The sequence below is a fragment of the Cucurbita pepo genome, chromosome 4, assembly GCF_057944985.1.
Source record: "Cucurbita pepo subsp. pepo isolate OVF chromosome 4, ASM5794498v1, whole genome shotgun sequence".
Lineage (NCBI taxonomy): Eukaryota > Viridiplantae > Streptophyta > Magnoliopsida > Cucurbitales > Cucurbitaceae > Cucurbita > Cucurbita pepo.
The window spans coordinates 2,185,145-2,206,884 of NC_141801.1; the positions used below are offsets into that span (position 1 = coordinate 2,185,145).

At 39.6% G+C, this 21,740-nt stretch overlaps 3 protein-coding genes and 1 long non-coding RNA gene across 6 annotated transcripts; 1 reads left to right on the forward strand and 3 right to left on the reverse strand.

Annotated features, from left to right (window-relative positions):
* Positions 1 to 1,327: 1,327 nt before the first annotated feature.
* LOC111792142 (uncharacterized) lies at positions 1,328 to 4,445 on the reverse strand. Of its 2 annotated transcripts, XR_015420712.1 has the most exons (4): positions 4,305 to 4,445; positions 2,326 to 2,364; positions 1,878 to 2,197; positions 1,328 to 1,764 (listed from the first exon to the last, which is right to left on the reverse strand). It is a non-coding gene; the product is annotated as an uncharacterized LOC111792142 (long non-coding RNA). The 2 variants fall into 2 exon arrangements; XR_002814741.2 differs by lacking the exon at positions 2,326 to 2,364.
* Positions 1,967 to 4,880, forward strand: SEOR1 (sieve element occlusion amino-terminus protein). The gene is made up of 7 exons (XM_023673472.2): positions 1,967 to 2,173; positions 2,288 to 2,392; positions 2,500 to 2,948; positions 3,051 to 3,163; positions 3,234 to 3,376; positions 3,477 to 3,968; positions 4,096 to 4,880. Exons 1-7 carry the CDS (start codon positions 1,967 to 1,969, stop codon positions 4,726 to 4,728), a joined length of 2,142 nt encoding a protein of 713 aa, XP_023529240.2. The 3' UTR covers positions 4,729 to 4,880.
* A 692-nt stretch (positions 4,881 to 5,572) lies between these two features.
* On the reverse strand, positions 5,573 to 12,192 carry LOC111793597 (peptidyl serine alpha-galactosyltransferase). The gene is made up of 9 exons (XM_087123311.1): positions 12,038 to 12,192; positions 11,548 to 11,901; positions 9,852 to 10,022; positions 9,473 to 9,716; positions 9,196 to 9,396; positions 7,963 to 8,531; positions 7,724 to 7,888; positions 7,389 to 7,632; positions 5,573 to 6,619 (listed from the first exon to the last, which is right to left on the reverse strand). The coding sequence occupies exons 2-9, from the start codon at positions 11,850 to 11,852 to the stop codon at positions 5,948 to 5,950; spliced, it is 2,571 nt and encodes an 856-aa protein (XP_086979437.1). The 5' UTR covers positions 11,853 to 11,901; positions 12,038 to 12,192; the 3' UTR covers positions 5,573 to 5,947.
* Positions 12,193 to 13,463: 1,271 nt separating this feature from the next.
* LOC111793285 (cystinosin homolog) lies at positions 13,464 to 20,992 on the reverse strand. Of its 2 annotated transcripts, none has more exons than XM_087123510.1 (9): positions 20,839 to 20,992; positions 20,591 to 20,715; positions 19,139 to 19,228; positions 18,926 to 19,050; positions 18,792 to 18,834; positions 17,594 to 17,711; positions 15,862 to 15,911; positions 15,474 to 15,701; positions 13,464 to 13,929 (listed from the first exon to the last, which is right to left on the reverse strand). In XM_087123510.1, the coding sequence occupies exons 2-8, from the start codon at positions 20,693 to 20,695 to the stop codon at positions 15,549 to 15,551; spliced, it is 684 nt and encodes a 227-aa protein (XP_086979636.1). In that variant the 5' UTR covers positions 20,696 to 20,715; positions 20,839 to 20,992; the 3' UTR covers positions 13,464 to 13,929; positions 15,474 to 15,548. The 2 variants fall into 2 exon arrangements, with proteins under 2 accessions (XP_086979636.1, XP_086979637.1); XM_087123511.1 differs by having other exon boundaries at positions 20,591 to 20,723.
* Between the last annotated feature and the right edge of the window lie 748 nt (positions 20,993 to 21,740).

Genomic DNA, 21,740 nt, shown 5'->3' on the forward strand with positions numbered 1-21,740 from the left:
GTCGCTTGGCTGTAGGTGACGCAAGAACGAATAGGCTTAACTCATTTATTGGCTCGAGCATACGTCGCTTGGCTGTAGGTGACGCAAGAACGAATAGGCTTAACTCATTTATTGGCTCGAGCATACGTCGCTTGGCTGTAGGTGACGCAAGAACGAATAGGCTTAACTCATTTATTGCTTGGAAGTAAATCTCTCTGTCCTGTTTTCTAAAACTTTATTCTTGAACCGAGGCCAGAGGCTCGAGCATACATCGCTTGGCCGTACGCGACACAAGAACGAATAGGCTTAACTCATTTCTTGCTTGGAAGTGAGTGCCGCACAATCGCAAGTCCGCTGACATCAAAGTGCGATTGTGACAAGTCGCCTTAACTCCACCAAAAACTCCTACTTAGAACCAACCCTCACAATTAAAGCCGGCAAAAGTACATATCTCATTTGACGCTTTTAAAAAGATAAAAAATGTTTTTGAAGTTCATATCCAAACTTTTTAATCATTTTTTCAAAAGGTCGAAATTACTTATAATCAAAGTTCTAAGGGACAAAAGAAGCTACTAAAAGTTAATATCGACGATGAAAATTCAAGCTTCTAACTTTTGATCGATGTCATAATGCTCCAAGCAGTTATGCCATGCAGAACTCGACAGGGATCGATGTCATAAAGTTCCAAGCAGTTAAGCAATGTAGAGCTCGATACTATTTTCGTGTTTAAAAACATAATAACTTTTAAAGCATACACAAAAGCAAGGGATCAAAGCATTTCCTCATGCATCCCTTCAACAGATTGCTAATTTAACATAAAATATGAACATTCTGAGCAACATTTGCAAGTAAAGAAAGGAAGAAACTTTGCTGTTCGAAGGTTTATGCAATAAAAATGTACCAAAATTCTCACCTACATTTGCAAGTCAAGAAAAGCAACCGTAAAGAGTTGCATTCAATCAACAAGCTACCACCAAAATTAGTGTCATACACTAATGTACGATGACACACGGGCTTATTTTGAGTAAATGACACCCGATATCCTTTTTTTCCTTTGAGTAACTAATTACGTTTAACGTCGCTTTATGACCGCGAGCATCAGCGAGTGGTGTGACGACGACCAACTTGATTGAAAATAACGATTTGAAGGTAGTTCAAAACTGGAATTGGCACAATATCGCAAAGTGGCCACCTAACTGAAGAGCTAAAAAGCTCTACGTCAAACTAAAGCCCCCTGAGAGTTGGCCACGAGGCAACAGCCTCTGACGTCAACAATAAATGAAACAAAGGATATGAACCTCTGATCTCGATATCTAAAAACTAGTAATAAATAAGACATTTCTAAAACTTTCATCATAAAGAGAACCAAACAAATATTGAGAATATTGTTTTCAATTACATATATCACGATAGATCCTAAAATATTAACCCCAACCTAAATATCAGATCCCGATAATCATCAAAGATATTTACAACCCGAACAATCCAGTTTAGCTCAAAACCGGGAGTTAATGTAAGCAAACCATGCATACATCCTTATTCAAAACAAAGATTATCAATCAATCTTATTTACCTCATGCACAAAACCTCAACAAAGATGAATATTAATAATATCGACTCGACTTACTTTCTATATCAGCACATTATAAATATCAATATCGAAACTATTAGGCATAAGAATTTGAAATTCTGAATGTTCCATAGAATTTTTGCTTTGAATCTTACCGTTTCTTCATTTGTGATTAACCAAACAGAGCAAGTGATCCGCAGACAAATATTCTGATCCTGCCAGAATCACAATGAAACGTTAATGGTAAGATGAAGGGTCCACAACAAAAAGCGTTGTGACATGGAAGGCATTTACTAAAGAGGAAGAAAAGAAGTTGATTCAACAGAACCTTTACTCTTTCTCAAGCCTATAAATTTGGCGACCTATCTTGCAGACATTCCATAAGCTTCTTCTTCTCTACCTTTGCATTGTACAACAATGGCGGGCAGTAATAAGTTCTCACTAGCCTCTAGACATCAATTGGCCAAGGGTAACAAGTTCATGTTCGCCATTTCTGACGACAATGCGATGATGAAGCAAATAACAGCCACCCATGATCCTGATGATCGAGATGTCGATACAAGATCCCTTCTACATCTTGTCGAAAACATTCTGAAACGTGCTACATTAGCTGCAGATCCCATGGTATGAAACTAGTCCATTCTGCTTCTGCACGTATAAAATTATCGAACACTTAATGCAGACGATAGAGTAAATTGTTGAAAATGGTTGCTCATCTAATTATGAATGGTAAAACAGGGTTCACATGAACTAGAGAGTTTGGAGAAAACAGACACCAATCAAGCAGGCTTCACGACCATGTTGGAAGCGTTGTCCTACACAATTGATAGGATTTCGAGTGAGGTGATTGAAAAATGATTATTTTTAACTACTCAAGTTTCAACTAGCCCTACACATGAGTGATATATGATATTGAATATTGACATGTTATAAGTGATGAACATTATCAGATATCATACAAGGCATTGGAAGGGATAGATCCACATGCAACATCATTGGCAATCTTTAACATGTTGGCAAACTACCAATGGGATGCTAAGCTGGTGCTAACATTAGCAGCTTTTGCTATGAACTATGGGGAATTCTGGCTTCTTGCTCAGATTCACTCCCAAAACCAACTAGCGAAAGCGATGGCAATTTTTAAGCAACTTCCAGGAATCCTCGAGCATTCGACTGCATTAAAGCCTAAGTTCGATGCGCTAAAAGATCTTGTGACAGCTATATTGGAGGTAACTTGGTGCATCATTGACTTGAAGGAACTTCCATCAGAATATATCTCACAAGAGGTTCCAGCAATGTCCACAGCAGTAGCCCATATCCCGACTGCGGTCTACTGGACAATTAGAAGTATTGTTACCTGCGCAACTCAGACTACTAGCTTAACTAGCATGGGATATGAGTATGTTCTCTTCCTCTCTTTCTAGTCATCCATCTTCGAGTTTTTCTTTTCACAGCCATATCGTACCATGAACCGATAACCATTGTGGTTGTCTGGATTCAGGTTAGCCTTATCAACCAGTACCGAATCGTGGGAGCTATCTACTCTAGCCCACAAGCTTAAAAACATTCATGATCATCTCAAAAAGCAGCTGGTGCTCTGCCACCAATATATAGGTAGATTAAATAGATAGTTCCTTTTCGCCCTCTCTCCACAATACTGATAAGTCGCCATCCTTTAACGCAGAGGAAAAGCGAGACATTGAATCATTTCAAATGCTCGTTCGTCTTTTTGAAATGACCCACCTGGATAACATGAAGGTTCTCAAGGCTCTGATATATGCTAAAGATGATCTGCAGCCTATAGTTGATGGCTCTACAGGGCAAAGGGTCTGGACATCTCACTACTGCTAACAAAACTCAGTTAACATCTCCAATTCTTACCTCTCAACATTCTTTTAACTATCTCTTGATTCTCTATTAAAAACAGGTTAACCTCGACGTTCTAAAAAGGAGAAATGTGCTACTGCTCATCTCAGACTTGAATATCTCCCATGACGAACTTTCAATTCTTGATCAGCTTTATAATGAGTCAAGGGCCCAAGGAATGCAGGTTGAGAGCCAGTTCGAGGTAGTTTGGATCCCGATTGTGGATCATTCCATCAAGTGGGATGATTTGATGCAAAAACGGTTCGAGTATCTCCTATCCATAATGCCATGGCACATAGTGCACCATCCTACATTGATCTCTAAGGCAGTTGCTAGATTCATCAGGGAAGTATGGCAATTCAGAAACAAGCCTATCCTTGTGGTTTTAGACCCTCAAGGTAAAGTAGTAAGCCCAAATGCAATCCACATGATGTGGATTTGGGGAAGTCTTGCCTTCCCATTCACGAGCTTGAAAGAGGAAGCTCTATGGAGGGAAGAGACCTGGCGGCCCGAGCTGCTCGTGGACGGCATCGACCCCGCCGTTCTGAACTGGGTAATTCAGCCATCATAAAGCTAATGCTATGATTCATTACTAAAATCTCCATATTCTAATCTTAAAACCTTTCTTAAAAAGCTATCTAGTTCTTCAATTGTCTTCTTATTCTGTTTTCAAAACACAGATTAAGGAAGAGAAGTACGTGTTCTTATATGGAGGAGACGACATAGAATGGATAAGAAAATTCACAATCACAGCAAAAATGGTGGCACAAGCAGCACGCATACCTTTAGAAATGGTGTATGTAGGAAAGAGCAGCAAAAGAGAACGCGTAAGGCAAATCATTACAACAATCACAACAGATAAACTAGGCTATTGCTGGTCAGATCTTACCATGATTTGGTTCTTCTGGACTCGAATCGAGAGCATGCTGTTCTCCAAGATCCAATTAGGAAAAGCCGACGATCGCGATCCCCTGATGCAAGAAATCAAGAAGCTCCTCAGCTACGACAAAGAAGGAGGATGGGCGGTTCTGAGCAAAGGATCAACCGTGATCGTCAATGGCCATAGCACCACCGTCTTGCCCACCCTCGTAAACTTCGATTCATGGAAGCAACAGGCCGCCGATGAGGGCTTCGACGTAGCTTTCAAGAATCATCACGACGAACTTCAAGGCATTACTCATCCTTGTTGCCGCTTCGAATTTCCACACACCACCGGGAGAATTCCGGTGAATTTCAAGTGCCCTGAATGCGATCGGCACATGGAGAAACTCACCACTTTCCTCTGCTGCCATGACGAAAAACTAGATGAATGAACCAATGGAAGAATACCTTGTTGACGTAAAATAAAACTGCAATTCTTCAACCATGGCTCTGTATCTCGAATTCTAAGAAGATTCTTCGTTGATCCATGAATATTCAAGAATCATGAATTTAAATTCTAACAATAAAGATTTCTTTCGTTTTAGCTCGTATCGTCGTCAGTATCACGATTTTAAAACGCGTCTACTAGGGAGATGTTTCCACACCATTACAAGGAATGTTTCGTTCTCCACTCTAACCGATGTGGGATCTCACAGTGCATCTCGATGTTTGCTCGGGAGTGCTCCTAAGCTCATCACGATTTTAAATCGCATCTACTAGGGAGATGTTTCCACACCATTACAAGGAATGTTTCGTTCCCCACTCTAACCGATGTGGGATCTCACAGTGCATCTCGATGTTTGCTCGGGAGTGCTCCTAAGGTCTGCCTTTTACGTAGATTGTTCCAATAGGGAGATGTTTCCACACCATTATAAGAAATGTTTCGTTCCCCACTCTAACCGATGTGGAATCTCACAGTGCATCTCGATGTTTGCTCGGAGTGCTCCTAAGGTCTGCCTTTCACGTAGATCGCTCTCTTCTTTGTCTTTTTCATTCAATGTCAACGCTGCATCAGAAAATCTTCGTCTTCGATCTCTATTCACAACGCAACATAGTAGTCAACATTTTTTTTCTCGGTATCTGTTTGTTTAAGTCATTGATTTCATACCGAGAAGCATTCTATAATCACTATTAAGCCAACACTTACGATGTTCGACTTTATTGTTGTCAGTCTAGTGCATATCGTTTGACCACATAGGTGAGATTTTGAAGTACGAAAGGTAACTCTCGCGCATCTTCAACCTTGTTTAGTTATCATTATTATATTTAATGTAAAGTTTATTGTTTAATAACTTAAATATAATTACAATAATAACTCGTTCTTTAAATATAATTACGTTACTATCTCAAACGTGAATGGTTCGGTCCTTCATTCCGTTATAAAATACTTTTCTCATCTAATGTCAGAAGATCCTCTATCAGTTGAAGAAAATTGGAAGAGGCTCCGTTCCCCGTTCAACTCTTGAAACATCGGAGGAACTTAACCAAACACGAACATTCGAAATCAAGAACCCGCAACGTCCAACTCGAGATGAGTTGTGTTCTACATGTTGCTTTGCCACTGTCGTTTATGTCTACAACGAACTTCTGAATTCACTTTGTAAGAAAATGTTACAACGAGGCATCGAGATCTCGGGCATACTTCTCCTGCCCGTTTCGATCCACGAAACTCATATAGGAAGCAGTTCTCCTCTTGTTCTTATGATGTTTTCCCTTCACCCCCTTCCCTTTCCGACCTGAAAACTTCGACACGATCATTACCATGAACACGAAACCAGATATCACCCACAAAGCAATAATCCACATCCTAAGAGAACTAAACATCCCGTCCTCTTTCGGCTCCTCCGACAATTCCTGAGAATTCTCTGTTGACAAAGTGTCGCCTTTTCCGACATCGTCAAGCTTTCCGAGTTTCCTTGAAACCACAGCTCCGCTTTCATCTCCCGAGTTCAAGTCGGTCAACGAGCTAGGATCCGGGCAGTTCATCTTTATGTGATGGAGATTCAAAGCTTCATTGAGTGTTCTTATACACTCTATGCTGAGCAAGTCCCTTGCAAATGAATCCTTGTCAGTTTGATCAAGTGTGGAAGGATCTGGTGGGGCTGGAAATTTGGCCCAGCATTTGTTGATCATGTCAGTTTCCCTCCAATTTGCCTTGTCAAAGCTCCAATTCCCAACTTTAAATTCAAGTCCATAGTGAAAAACTCTGTAATGAACTCCGGGATCGGGAGCGTATCCCGGGTATAGCAGTATTTCCGAGCTCCGAATATGATGTAATTGCAACTGTTCGAACACAAAAAAGAGATATTTTCAGTTTCGTTCGAGAATATTCGATGCTCGTTTCGACCTGGTTTACAACAAAGACATTGAAATGATTGTATATCGCTAACATGCAACCTAGAACAATACCCACAACTTTCATAGCGTTTCGTTTTGAGATAGGTAAGCCGAGCATTTAAAGCCTCGTGGAGTAGGTCTCATAAATCTCGTAGCAAAATTTAAGGACTAAAACAAAACAATCGAAAGTAAATGTAATGGCTCAGGCATACCGCTAACAGATATTGTCCTCTTTGGGCTTTCCTTCAAGGTTTTTTAAAACGTGTCTACTACATGGAGGTTTCCATACCCTTAATAAAGGGATGTTTCGTTCTCCTCCTCAACCGATGTGGGATCTCACAATCCACCCCCTTCGGGGCCCAGCGTCCTCGCTGGCACTCATTCCTTTCTCCAATCAACGTGGGACCCCCACCAAATCTACTCCCCTTCAGGGCCCAGTGTCCTTACTAGCATACCGCCTCGTGCCTACCCCCTTTCAGGGCTTAGCCTCCTCACTGGCACATCGCCCGGTGTCTAGCTCGGATACCATTTGTAACGGCCCAAGCCCACCGCTATCAGATATTGTCTTCTTTGGGCTTTTCCTCAAGGTTTTTAAAAGGCGTCTACTAGAGAGAGGTTTCCACACCTTTACAAAGGGTGTTTCGTTCTTCTCCCCAACCGATGTGGGATCTTACAGTAAAGGAACAAAAATAGCACCATGGATCAAAATAAGTACCTCGGCAGCACCGAACGAGTAGCCATACATTTCACTGATCCAGCCAGATTGGTATATATCTCCCGTGATATTTGTTGCATAATGAGCTCGGTCCGCTCGGACCTCCTCGGTTTTATGCAGCCATAGCAAGGCAAATTTCCTGAGATCATCAATGTGCATGATAATAACACCACCAACCTTGTCACAAGCTTCAGGATGGCTTGTATGGAGTTTGGCAAGCACATTGTCACAGCCAATGAGGTAACTACCAGCAAACACATTATGCAAAACGAGTCGAAATAAGTATAGTTTTATGTCGTTTATATGCCGAGAGAGACATCGAAATAACTTCTTACTCGTAGGGAGTCGAAACAGGACGTCCCCGAGCTGCTTTGAACTCCCACGGCGTAATAGATCCTCTCATAATCATATCAGCATCAAGAATAACTATGAATTCGGCATCGGTGTCGACATGATTGAGCCAATGAAGCACCGCAGCTGGCTTGTTTATCGCCGGATACCTAAGACGACATCAGTGTCTACATTATAACTTTGCTTAAAAGCGGGCTCGTGAAGGAAGATAAAAAGAGATTACCAGTCGCCTGTTAATGGATGTCGGCTCATGGAAGGAACGTAATGGGTCGGAGCCAGATTGTGACCTTTGTATTCCTTCAAGTCCTCGTCGGTACAGCTGAGAAGTCGAGTAATGTTTCCAGGTTGGCCGCTCAAGCGGAAACTATGCATAAGGCCTACAGTTTGCCAATCGAAATACGTAGAGCACTCGGTCGAGAAAAGGGTGTGGATCTTTGGATATGGTTCCTGCAGTTCATCGAGCTCGGGTTGTTTCTGAACAAGATCTTCCTTCACTGGTGGTTTTGGAACATGTTCTTTCTTCGCTCGTCGTTTCGGAACATGTTCTTTTTTAACCGGTTGTTTCTGAACACGATCTTCCTTCATTACGAGAGTAGCAGGGGTTGGATACTTCGGTTTAGTTAGATCAGTAAAAATTTTACTCTTTAAAAAGCTTAAATATTTTGACCATGGTGGCTTCGGGCATCCGTTTCGTTTATGTTGCAACAGCAGGCCCTCGTTCAACACGTTCATACACTCTATATTTATAAGTAGCCCTCGCTTCTTATTTGAATCGGATTCCATTTGTTGTATCTGCACCAAGTTCAATTTTTAGCAACAAGTAACAACTTATGAACTAAAATTTAAGCCCACCGCTAACAGATATTGTCCTCTTTGCAGGAAGAAGTCTTCGGGCTTCCTCTCAAGGTTTTAATACGCGTATGCTAGGGAGAGGTTTCTACACCCTTATAAGGAATGCTTCGTTCACCTCTCCAGCCGATGTAGGATCTCACAATCCACCCCCCTTAAGGGCCCAGCATCCTCACTGGCACACCGCTCGGTGATTGGCTCTAATACTATTTGTAACAACTCAAACCCACCGCTATAGATATTGTCTGTTTTGGCTTGTTACGTATCACCGTCAGCCTCACAGTTTTAAAACGCGTCTACTAGGGAAAGGTTTCCACACCCTTATAAGGAATGCTTCGTTCCCCTCTCCAACCAACGTGGGATCTCACAATCCCACCCCTCTTGGGGGCCCAGCATCCTCACTGGCACACGCACAGCGACTGACTCTGATACCATTTGTAACAGCCCAAACCCACCACTAGCAAATATTGTCCGCTTTCGCCCATTACGTAACACCGTCAATTTACTAGGGAGAGGTTTCCACAACCTTATGAGGAATGCTTCGTTCCCCTCTCCAACCGATGTGTAATCTCACAATATCCAAGAAATCATTCATTTAGATACGTACCTCTCGAGGATAAGGAGGTTCGGGGAAAAGCCTGTTACAGTCATAGACGATACCATCTTCATGGTGATTTAGTTTATTAAACGACCAATTTCCCACACTAAATGGCAACCCATAGTGAAGAAGTATAGGCTCAACGTCGGGACGAGGAATATAACCCGGGTATATCATCAAATTATCATTAATTTTGTGGCGGAGACCAACCTACATTAAGCAAAAAAGTCAGATAATCAAAACATAAATCTCGAGAATAACGGGTAAGAGGAAAAACAAAGCTTACTTCCGCTGCTGCAAACGAGTAACCGTACATCTCACTTATCCACCCTTTCCCATAAATATCCCCCGTTATGTTGGTCGCCCAGTGATCTCTATCTTCACGTACTTCCTCCGTCTTCGAAAGCCACATCGGTGCGAACACTCGAAGATCATCTATATGCATTGCTAACAAGCCACCGACTTTGTCACAGAGCTCGGGGTGCTTCGTGTGCAATTTAGCAAGAATGTTGTCACATCCAACCAAGTATCTGAAAGAAATAGTGTTTACATCATTTAAACTCAACAGCATCGATCCAAGTAACGTCGATAACGTCTCCGTTTAAGGAGAATATGAGCTTTGATGCTTAAAAAGACCGAAACGAGAGAAGAGAGAAGATCGTAACCCGTAATATGCTGCAACAGGTCTGCCCTTTTCAGCACCAAGCTGCCATGGTATTATGGGGCCTCTTATGATCATGTCTGCATCCAAAATCACAACCCAATCAACATTCTCTGCTTCTTTACTGTGTTTAAGCCAATGGACAACCCCTGCAGGCTTATTTATTGCAGGATACCTGCAAAAACAAGTCATTTTTCGTTTCATTTGTAGCCGTGTTTCGAGAGGAGGGAAACGAAAAACAAACGAGTTTCAAGTTTGAAGACAGATAGATCGACAGAAAACGTCTTCGTTTATTGATGTAAAATAGGTCGAGTTTCACGAGTGAGTAATATATAGTCAGTCTTAAGGAATCGTGAAGCCTCTCGAGCATGCAACGTACACAAATATTCTTCTTTTTGCACCTAAACTAGCCATCTTTTTGCACAAGGTCAAAATTCAAGCCCTTCCCGACCCCGTTTCTCCCGTTTCGTTCCCCCTTTCGAACAAGAATATTGCATCATTCCACTACCCTTTAGAATTGAGATATATTTCCTAAACAAGAAGCCTCCTTCACCGCACCGGGTTTCCAGCTATCGATTGCTAGACGAGCTATGCTTGGAGCATTGAGTTAGCATCGTTAAACAGTTGAACGGAGCACAAAAGGGAACCACAATATCATCATTATGTGCTCCTAATCCAACAGGTCTACCCATCTCATAGAAAGAAGGGACGAAAAAACGATATACAAACCGATCGATCTATTCAACAGATGAACAAATGTAGAGCTAAAATCAAACAAAACCAAGGAAGATAACAATCAAATCACATCCAAATCCTCGGCTGTAACCGTCGAAGCCCACTACTAAGCAGATACTGTCCTCTTTGGGCTTTCCCTTTCGGGCTTCCCCTCAAGATTTTTAAAACGCGTCTGCTAGGGAGAGGTTTCTACACCTTTATAAAGAATGCTTCGTTTCCTTCTCCAACCGATGTGGGATCTCACAATCCACCCCCTTTCGAGGCCCAGCGTCCTCGCTAGCACACTGCCAAGTGTCTGACTCTAATATCATTTGCAACAGACCAAGCCCACCACTAGCAAATATTGTCCTCTTCAGGCTTTCCCTTTCGAGCTTCCCCTCAAGGATTTTAGAACGCGTCTGCTAGAGGGAGGTTTCCACACCCTTGTAAGGAATGCTTCGTTCCCCTCTCCAACTGATGTGGATATCACAATCCACCCCCTTTCGGGGTCCAGCGTCCTCGCTAGCACACCGCCTGATATCTGGCTTTGATATCATTTGTAACAGCTCAAGCCCACTATTAGCAAATATTGTCCTCTTCAATCTCTCCCTTTCCGTCTTCCCTTCAAAGTTTTTAAAACGCGTCTGCTAGGGAGAGTTTTCCACACCCTTATCAAGCATGCTTCATTCCCCTCTCCAACCAAACGTACCATCTCACATCAGCTCCAACGTTCTCCAAACGAAATAGAAAAGGATGAACAAAATCTAACCCATCCCCACTTTTAGGATATCATCTCTACTCCTACAAAACTAAGAAACTAATCCAGCCAACAGATGAACAATCTCACAACTAAAATCAAAACAAAACCATCACAGATATCAATCAAATTCAAAAACCATCAAATCAATAACCAAAAACCACAGCAAAAGCAACACAAAAGCCCAAAAGTTCATAAAATCAAAGGGAAAACATGAAGAAACTCTCACCAATCCCCTGTTTTGGGGTGCCTACTCATGGATGGAACCTCAAAAGTTGGAGCCAAATCCATCCCCTTATAATCCTTCTTCTCCTCATCGGTGCAACTAAGCAACCGGGTGATCGGCCCCGGTTGCTTCGACTTCCTGAAGCTATTCATCAACCCAACAGTTTGCCAATCAAAGTAATCCTGACACTCCACCGAGAACAGAGTATGAATCCGCCACGACGCAGCCACGCCGGAGCTATTACTCCGCCCATCGCCAACAACAAACTCCGCCAAAAAAATCGCCACAAACACCAAGAACTCCCTCATTTTGGCTCAATCCAATCCCGGATTTCAATTAAGTATCGGTTTTAGAGATCTGGATTGCATTTCGCGGATCACAGCATCAGGTCAAACTTCAAATCTTTCTAACTCTTTTTTTGGATTTCTTCGACATGGAGAAGAGGGAAACGATGTAATAAAATAATTTAGAACAAAAATCTATAAAATAAAACCTGTTTTTTGTTCTTCAATTTCGAGTGGTTTATGAATTTGCTTCTCTGATCGGAACATGGGGGCTCTTGGGAATGGTTCTTGTAATCCAACTACCATTTCCAGGAAGCGCTTCTCTTCCGGGGTAATTATGGCCAACACCCACTACGAATTTCAATAAAAATTTAGTTTAAGCGTTAATTTTCGTTGAAATTTTGTTAATTTCACGCTAAATATATGTTTTATATTCATTACACATTATAATATTTTCATTAACTTTCTATTTTTATAGTTTCGTGATCCTCGTGGATCGTGGGATCGTTCATGGGTCATTAGGGTTAGGAGGAAATACATGTTCGAGCAATATCAAATCTACGACGGTTTAGGCATGTCACGAGAGTTTAAGATGGTCTACATTGCATGAACAAAGTCCATGCATTTAGCTCACTTAAGGAAGAACGAACGAAAAGAGGGTCTATCTCTAATCTCTTCCATCAAGAAATTGGTCTTTTTACTTTCATTTCGTTCTTTTTTTTTTTTTTCCTCCCGAGAAAGAGACCGCTTCAAGGCATATCGGTTTTAAGAAGATTATAGTTTACTCGTTAATAGCCCATATGAATCTGGTGACTGTTTTGTCGGACGACGATCATTAAGTCACCTATTTTGAGTTATGGCATACCGTGTTTTTTGAAATTACAACAATTCACTCAATATTATTATTAGAGTATAATTATTTTTTTTTCGACTTTTGATATATATTTAGGCACATTGCTCAAAGAACAAGTTATATTCATGGCAATATGATTAGAAATAATTAATGTAAGTTCATCGGCTAAACGTAAGGGAATCAATAAAAATTAAAAATAGTAATAATTGCATGCCATTATTTTATATTAATCGTAGTAAAAATTCAATGGTGTTACGTATAATAATAAAATAATTAAGAATACTTAAATTGGTTGACTTAATTGAAGGTGGTCTTGACGGGGTAATGCACCTGATTTTTACATGATAATAACCGTTAAATTTATTTAAGAGTTCATGACCTAAAAAATAAGAGAGACTTGTACGGCAGCATACCAATGTTGTGCTTGTTGCACAAAGCTTGATGTTTACTCCGCAGATTCTAGTGTTTCAAGAGTTTTGAAATTAAGAATAACTTGCTTCTTTAAGTTAAAAGAAGATAATTTATATGATCATCTCGAGTATTTTGTTGACTTGATTAGGTCAGAAGAGAATTGGATAAAGCTAAATGAATATCCATGACCACATATGAAGCTGAGGAACTTGAGGATCAACCCAAGTTTTGCTTCTCTCTCATGCTTGGTGGCTCGATTCCTTCATGCTTGGTGGCTCGATTCCTTCATTCTTCGACCCGTTTTTTTGTTACGTTGAGATTTTTTTTTGCCTCATTTGGTCGTGATTTTGTTGGTCTTCTATGCGTGTCTCGTATCCAATTTCACTCGTAGCATTAAGATTTGTGCTCATTGGATTATCTCTAGGATTGTCATCTAATCCAAAGAGATTATCTTCTCACACATGGAAGTGGAGATAGAACCATGGGAGAAACTTTTTGTACAACACAACTACACAGTCAGTCATGTATGCTCAAACTTCAAGCAAATACATCTCTAAATATATGCATGACCATAACAACATATACCAATCGTCAAGGATCTTGAAGGCTTCTTTCTCGACATCGCCTCGCTCCTGGTCGTAAATAACCATTGTAAAAATCCGACAATTTCATCGAACAACTATACAACGAAACTTGAACACGAAACTTCCATTTCTAATGTACAAATGCTGGTGTCTCGAAACCAACTCTGGTTAAGCCATCTTCTTCAGAATCATTTCTATAAAACCCGAGCCCGTCGAACGACCAATAGAAAGAACTCCTAATAGACGCAGATCTCTACAAAAGAACAAAAGAAAAATCAATTACAGGTCAACAAAGGCGCAAGATCTCAACAACTAAGAACAAGCAGGTATTATGAACTTCATACAAAAAGACACAATTTCATCATCAATCATCAAGGAGAAATTATAGAGGTTACCAACTCCACAGTAAAATCATATAATTCTCCTGAAGAACCGAAAAGAAATGGCATGTGGACTGTGAAGATAGGTTGTTCAAAGTGAAAAATCGAACGTCGTTTCGTACTTGTTCGATAATGCTACAAAAAGTGCTTTTATGTAAAATGCTTTAATTATAAGTACTTCAAAAGTCGATAAAAGAATTACTTCGATATCTATTTTTACCTTCGTAACCGTGCTTTTGAGTCGAGAATAATATATTTTTACATTCTTAAACTCCAGCAGCCAAAAACATACTCAATTCAACATCAAAATACTTGAATCCAACTAAAATAAACACCAATCATCACGCACAAGAATAATGTCAGCGACAAACCCAAGCACCCGAATGCTCAATCTTAGCCACCAATCTCCTAGAAGAAAATAACTCAATTAAAGGAAGATATTTGTGAGATCCCACGTCGATTGGAGAGGGGAACGAAGCATTCTTTATAAGGGTGTGGAAACCTCTCCCTAGCAGACGCGTTTTAAAAACCTAGAGGGGGAGGGGAAGTTCGAAAGGGAAAACCCAGAGAGGACAATATCTGCTAGCGTTGGCCTTGACCTGTTACAAATGGTATCAAAGCCAAACACCAGGAGGTGTGCCAGTGGGGACGCTGAGCCCCGAAAGGGAGTGGATTATGAGATCCCACATCGGTTGGAGAGGGGAACGAAACATTCTTTATAAGGGTGCGGAAATCTCTCCCTAGCAAACGCGTTTTAAAAACCTAGAGGGGAAGCCCAAAAGAAAAAGTCCAGAGAGCACAATATCTGCTAGCGGTGGCCTTGGCCTGTTACAAATGGTATCAAAGCCAAACACTAGGAGAGGGGTACGAAAGAGGGTGAATTATTAGATCCCACATCGGTTGGAGAGGGGAACGAAACATTCTTTATAAGGGTGTGGAAATCTCTCCCTAGCAAACGCGTTTTAAAAACCTAGAGGGGAAGCCCAAAAGAAAAAATCCAGAGAGCACAATATCTGCTAGCGGTGGCCTTGGCCTGTTACAAATGGTATCAAAGCCAAACACTAGGAGAGGGGAACGAAAGAGGGTGAATTATTAGATCCCACATCGGTTGGAGAGGGGAACGAAACATTCTTTATAAAGGTGTGGAAACCTCTCTCTAGCAGACGTGTTTTAAAAACCTTGAGGGAGAGGGGAAAGAAACATTCTTTATAAGGGTGTGGAAACCTCTCTCTAGCAGACGTGTTTTAAAAACCTTGAGAGATAGCCCGAAAGAGAAAGCCCATGGCCTATTACAATATTTGTTTCATCACCTATTTCAAGTTAAATACAACTTCCAAAAACATCTTTCTAATTCCATCAAGAACTTGTTTATAGTTTCTTATTGGCAGGGGAAATGTAAAAGTTTGCTAGAATTTACCTAATTTACCGGGCTATGTTGTTGCACCTCTTGGCACGAAAATAAGCTAAGAGGTGGAAGCAATACCATCAAATATCAATTGGTTGTGGCAATCCCTTGCAAGTGATCAGAGTTCTCGAGCAATGCCTCAGTGCTTTCAGGGTCACGTTGAGATGAAACCTTTGTTGCCTTGACACGATATAATACAAAATGTTGATAGAAGAAAATCAGATCAAACACTATAGAGACCTGCAGCGCAATATAACTGTAGTGAGCAAATATTGCTAACTCAAATTACTCTTAACACTTTTGAACGCCATAGTTGGCTGTCGAATCACATCAGGGACTAAAAGGTAATTGACTTCGACAAATACTGTTAGAGAGAGAGAGAGAGAGAGAAATATCGTACTGAAGCTAACAATGGCTTCCCTATATTTCCAAAGAAGTTCACCCAAGAACCTGGAAAGAATCAGAAGTCAAAATTTAGATGGAATTTAGGATGATAATATCAGGTAGCAATGAAGGAGTTTGGGTTGTTTAACAAGTAAGAGAAATTCGATGGAATTCATAACTGTCTCAACGTTCTTTTAATTGTCTGAATATTCAAAAAAACTAAGATCATTCCAGTGCTCCTTTTCGCAATGCATAAACTAAATAAACAATTAAGATAAACATGAAAATTAAAATTTCTATAAAGATAGATACCCAATACATCAAAACTCATTGCCCATGGATAAAGAAAAACCGTTTCAGCATAAAAAACAGCAAAAACTAGAGCAATCATCAAACTTAGATGTTTAGATAAAAACATCCACGATACAATTTTAAAAAATACATAGATAAATATGAATATTGCATATAATGAGAGTACTTTCAAAATATATTCTTGTAAATTCGTCCTAACCCTAGGATGAACAACCATATCAAAATTATACGTTTGATGTATTTTTCACATGTAACGGCCCAGATCCAACGCTACCAGATATTGTCCTCTTTGGGTTTTCTTTGGCTTTCCCTTTCGGGTTTTCCCTCAAAGCTTTAAAACGTATGCTAGGGGAAGGTTTCCACACCCTTATAAATGGTGGTTTGTTCTACTCCCCAACCAATGTGGGACATCACAATCCACCCCCCTTCGGGGCCCAGCGTCCTCGCTGGCACTCTTTCCTTCCTCCAATCGATGTGGGACCGGTAAATCCACCCCCCTTTGGGGCCCAGCATCCTTCTTGGCACACCGCCTCGTGTCTACCCCCCTTCGGGGAACAGCGAGAAGGCTGGCACATCGTCTGATGTCCAGCTCTGATACCATCTATAACGGTCCAGATCCACCGCTAGCAGATAATGTCCTCTTTGGGCTTTCCCTTTCGGGTTTTCCCTCAAAGCTTTAAAACGCGTCCGCTAGGGGAAGGTTTCCACACCCTTATAAATGGTGGTTTGTTCTCCTCCCCAACCAATGTGGGACATCACAATGTCATTACAAATTATGGAAAAACTTTCGGTCGTTCAGGTTTGAGCTCGGTAACACTTAGGTCCCTGAGTTTTCAAATTTAACAATTTAGCCCCGAGTTTTAGATTTAGTTTCATTTATGTCATTATAAATGATGACGCGACCATGGTAGCTAGTGGCAGCCATGGATGGAGGAAGAAGAAGAATGGGAGGGGGGAGAAGGGAAAACAAATGTCATGTGACCATGTCGTTAGTAATTAACGGAAATTTGGATCGAGGGACCAAAATGAAACTAGATCTAAAATTTAGGGGCTAAATTGTTGGGTTTGAAAACACAGAGACCTAAATGCTTCCAAAGTCAAACCTCAGAGACCACGAGTGCATTTTTCTCGTAAATTAAAGTCATATGTTTCCATATTGACCTTAAATTATACGGTTCAAATAAAATATGGCTCTCAATATGTAATGACCCAGATCCACCGCTAGCAGATATTGTTCTCTTTGGGCTTTTCCCTTTCGGGCTTCCCCTCAAGGCTTTAAAACGCGTCTACTAGGGGAAGATTTCCACACCCTTATAAAGGGTGATTTGTTCTCCTCCCCAACCAAGGTGGGACATCACACGATACCAAGCTAACCATAGATATAAATCACAACAGAAGTATTAGGAAATTGTTTGGTTAAGAAAACATTAGATGACCTTGGTCAATTGACTGCACGCTCATTTGAGTCAAAGTGGCCACTCCTCCAATGAAGTCTAGAACTACAGTATGAATGCTGAATCCCATCGTGCTCTTTCGGGTAAAGTTCAAAAATGCCTGAATGTAAACAATGGGACTTAGTGAAATGCAAGCTTCCTTGTTCTTTGCTTGCAATTTTATATCAGCATCAAACATAAGCATAAATTTATTTTAGTCCCAAATGGATTTACACTTCTTAACAGCCACATGGTCATATTGCAAACATTTGGAGTAGCTAAACAATTCCATGATAACTTTAGGAAACATTACCACACTTAGGGTCGGACTAATTCTCGAAGGTTTCAAACTATATGAGAAATTTGTTTCTTGTGAGAACCCACATCGGTTGAAGAGGGGAACGAAGAATTTGATTGTGGAAACCTCTTCCTAGTAGACGCGTTTTAAAACCATGAGGCTGATGGCGATACGTAATGGGCCAAAGCGGACAATATTTGCTATCATTGGGTTTGGACTGTTACAAATGGTATTGAAGCCAGTCACCGGGCGGTGTGCCAGCAAGAACGCTGGGCTCCCAAGGGGGGTGGATTGTGAGATTCCACATCAGTTGGAGAGTGGAACGAAGTATTCTTTATAAGGATGTGGAAACCTTTTCCTAGTAGAAGCGTTTTAAAACCGTGACGCTGACGGCGATGTGTAATGGGCAAAAGCAGACAATATTTGCTAGTAGTGGATTTGGGTTGTTACAAATGGTATCAGAGGCAGACACGGGGCGGTGTGCCAGTGAGGACACTGGGCTCCCAAGGAGTGGATTGTGAGATCCCACATCGATTGAAGAGAGGAACAAAGCATTCCTTATAAGGGTGTGGAAACCTCTCCCTAGCAGACACATTTTAAAACCGTTAAGGCTGACGGCAATACGTAACGGGCCAAACGGACAATATCTACTAGCGGTGAGTTTTTGTAGCCATCCCATAAAACTTTTAGCCTTGTGCTACTACTTTTTAATATATTAGTGCATTGGTTGTTACTGAAATTGTAGAAAGTGGACCAAAATCGAAGAACTCATGAAAAAAGTTAATTAAAAAGCTATGATGAACGCATGTGAATTATGAATTTGTTCAAATGAAAGTTGAAACATAAAAAAGACTAAGAACAAAAAGACGAATAAAGAGAATTAACTGTATAGTTTAGCCTAACCTGAGGGGAGTATTTGATGACTGTCATAAGAACTTGAATTGAACTGCAACACATTGACAATGAACGTTTGCTGAATTATTAACAAATCAACCAATATAACTCCACAAAATTTAAAGAGATGAAGAAATGGTTACTTGAACATGGAGACGAGCCAAAGCCATGAATGAGTAGGCAGAGCTATAAAAAAGCAAGCAGCTGCAAAAACCCATACTGCAGCGAAGATGGCGACGGCTGAGTTCGAGACCTTCTGGTCGCCACACTGCACCAAAATTCAATCAATAGAATGCGAAATGGTAACCCAAATTAAACCAAAACAGGATCAAACACAAAGAGAATAAACCACTGACTTCAAATAAAAAGATTTGAACTGAAACGATGAAGATCAATAAAATCGAGTGCGAGGGGAAGAACACATCGCTCAAAGCCACCGGTATCATCTGCAGCAATCAATGAAAACTGTTCAGATTCAATAGCACATTCATAAGATAAGGATTGTTATTCTTCGATTACACATTGCTATCATGCTAAAATTTCTCGAAAAATCAACACGGATTTGCAGAAGTGTAAGTCAAAATAAGAGCAGCAAATCTCTACAAACTACGGGTTTATTAGCATAGGTGGGACAAGTCTTAATTAAGATTAATAAAAGTAATTTGTATTTTGTCTTAAACATTCAAAAATAATAATAATAATAATAATAATAATAAAGAAATAAAAAATAGTGTTAATTGTTAAATAGACACTGATAATATTTTGTTTTATAAATAATTTTGATTTGAATTTTAATAATATTTAAAAAAATAAAAAATATTTTTAGTACGGTTTTAAAACGACTGAAAATTTTAAACTAACATTAACACCTTTAAATTTAATAAAAAAACAAAAAAAAAAAAAAAAATCTTCCTGTCAACCTATGGATACAGTCTATTTGTCATAGATACCGATAGAAAATAAATAGATACTTAGAATAAGTACATGTTCGAGCATGATTGACCAACTCTATTTGTTGAGGATTATTGGGAGTGAGTCCCACATTGGCTAATTTAAAGAATGATTAGTTTACAAGTGAGGAATACTATTTCCATTGGTACAAGACATTTTAGGGAACCCCAAAGCAAGCCACGAGAGCTTACACTCAAATTGGACAATATCATACTATTGTAGAGAGTCGTGATTCCTAACATGGTATCAGAGCATGCCCTAAACTTAGCCATGTCAATAGAATCCTCAAATATCGAACAAAGAATTGTGAGACTCAAAGGTGTAGTCAAAAGGTGTACTTTGTTCGAGAAGCTCAAAACAAAGCTATGAAAGCTTATGCTCAAAGTGGATAATCGTGATTCCTAAAACTATTGGCATTTCATAAATTATTTTCAAACTTTTTAATATTCATCTTGAAAATTTAATACTATCTATAAAAGTATTTTTTAAAAATTCAAAAAAAAATATTTTTAAAATTTTTTAAAAATTTTGATTAGTAATTTTTAGATTTTTTTTAAATTTAAAAGTAATATTTTAAACATTATTTTTTAAGCAAAATAAAAAATTAAATGAAACTTTGATTGGTATATGATATTGTCTACTTTGAACTTTGCGTATAAGCTCTGCTTTGCTTTGAATTTATCCTATAATTTTTTGATTATAAATCATAATTATTCCCTAAATTAGTAGATAATTCGAAGTTTGTAGTTCATAGCATCCATAGTTCTGGATCAAGAATTGCCAATAAATCGTCGATTATAGAAACTAAAATTCGAAGAACTGATGAAGAAGAAGAAGAAGAAGAAGAAGAAGAAAACCTGATCGAAGCCGTATTTCTCGAAGTACTGCCTCTGAACAGTAGCGCTGAAGAACAGGCTCGCGTTGTAAATCAAATACGACGATTGCTTCGTGAAATTCAGCATCACAAAATCAAAGCTCAATCCTACAACACTACCAAACCAGAATCCAAACATCAGTCCTCAATAATCTCTCCGCCGAACATTCGGACGACGGCGATTCCGACGCTGGCGCCGGAATCGAAGATAAACAAGACCTGATTTCGTACCTTTTTCGCCAGAAATTCAGAACGATCTGCGGATATGAGGCGAACGCCCAGCATAGGAGAGCACTCCATCCTAATAGCTGGTAGAGGATCTCCATTGGAACTGAATTCCATGAAGCCATTTCTCTCGGAGACGACGAACTGGAGTGAGACTGCGAATGGGGTCCCCCTTAAGGATTTCCCTTCCTTTCAACCTCGTTGAATCTGGACCGTTCATGATGGGCGACGTATTTGATGACGTGGCCAGTCTCGATTCGCTTTCAAAAATCAATAATGCTCTATTAACGTAATATTCCACTCACACGTCTTTTTCCATTAATATTTAAATTAGTAATAACAATATTATTATAATTATTGCTACAAAATGATAAATTAATACTTGTTTAACACTTTTAAAAAATAATATTCATTTAATAATCAGTATAATTTAATTGTTTTAAACTTATATCGATCATTTATTTAATTGTTTTAAAAAAATAAAAATGAAAGGTTAGTTAATTAAATGTTTAAAAATAAATAAATATGTGTAGTTAAGAACTAACCTTTCTTTATTTTTTATTGACTTAATCTAACTAGAAAAAATGAATAGTTTATAATTTAACATTTTGAAGTTAGATTTATAATTTATAATTGTTCAATTATAATTTCAATTTTAAAGCGGAAAAATTCGGGTCGTTAAAAAAATGATAGCATCCAAACAACCTAAGGTAAAAAACGATAGCATCCGAGGTGTTCATTTATAATTTTAACATTCGGTTAAAAAAAAAAAGTTACACTAGAATTTGAAGTTCATGATGGCAACCAGGGTGTGCACAAGATCATCGTTTCTAATGTTTTGAACAAAAACAACCAATGGGCTCTTAGGTTTCGGTTTAAAACCGAACCATTCGACCTTGGGTTGGTCG

Bases quoted from the DNA above. Each gene is read 5' to 3' on its own strand.
- LOC111793285 (XM_087123511.1), bottom strand. From the start codon at position 20,957: ATGGCTTCATGGAATTCAGTTCCAATGGAGATCCTCTACCAGCTATTA. The intron at 19,229-20,590 runs GTTTTCTTCTTC...TGATTGCTGCAG, and splicing joins AGAAATACGGCTTCGATCAG to ATGATACCGGTGGCTTTGAG. The intron at 18,835-18,925 runs GTAACCATTTCT...AATGTGTTGCAG, and splicing joins TGGCTCGTCTCCATGTTCAA to TTCAATTCAAGTTCTTATGA.
- SEOR1 (XM_023673472.2), top strand. From the start codon at position 1,967: ATGGCGGGCAGTAATAAGTTCTCACTAGCCTCTAGACATCAATTGGCC. The intron at 2,174-2,287 runs GTATGAAACTAG...ATGGTAAAACAG, and splicing joins CATTAGCTGCAGATCCCATG to GGTTCACATGAACTAGAGAG. The intron at 2,949-3,050 runs GTATGTTCTCTT...GTCTGGATTCAG, and splicing joins TTAACTAGCATGGGATATGA to GTTAGCCTTATCAACCAGTA.
- LOC111793597 (XM_087123311.1), bottom strand. From the start codon at position 11,852: ATGAGGGAGTTCTTGGTGTTTGTGGCGATTTTTTTGGCGGAGTTTGTT. The intron at 9,397-9,472 runs GTAAGCTTTGTT...TGCTTAATGTAG, and splicing joins ACTCGTTTGCAGCAGCGGAA to GTTGGTCTCCGCCACAAAAT. The intron at 7,889-7,962 runs GTAATCTCTTTT...ATGTCGTCTTAG, and splicing joins CATCCATTAACAGGCGACTG to GTATCCGGCGATAAACAAGC.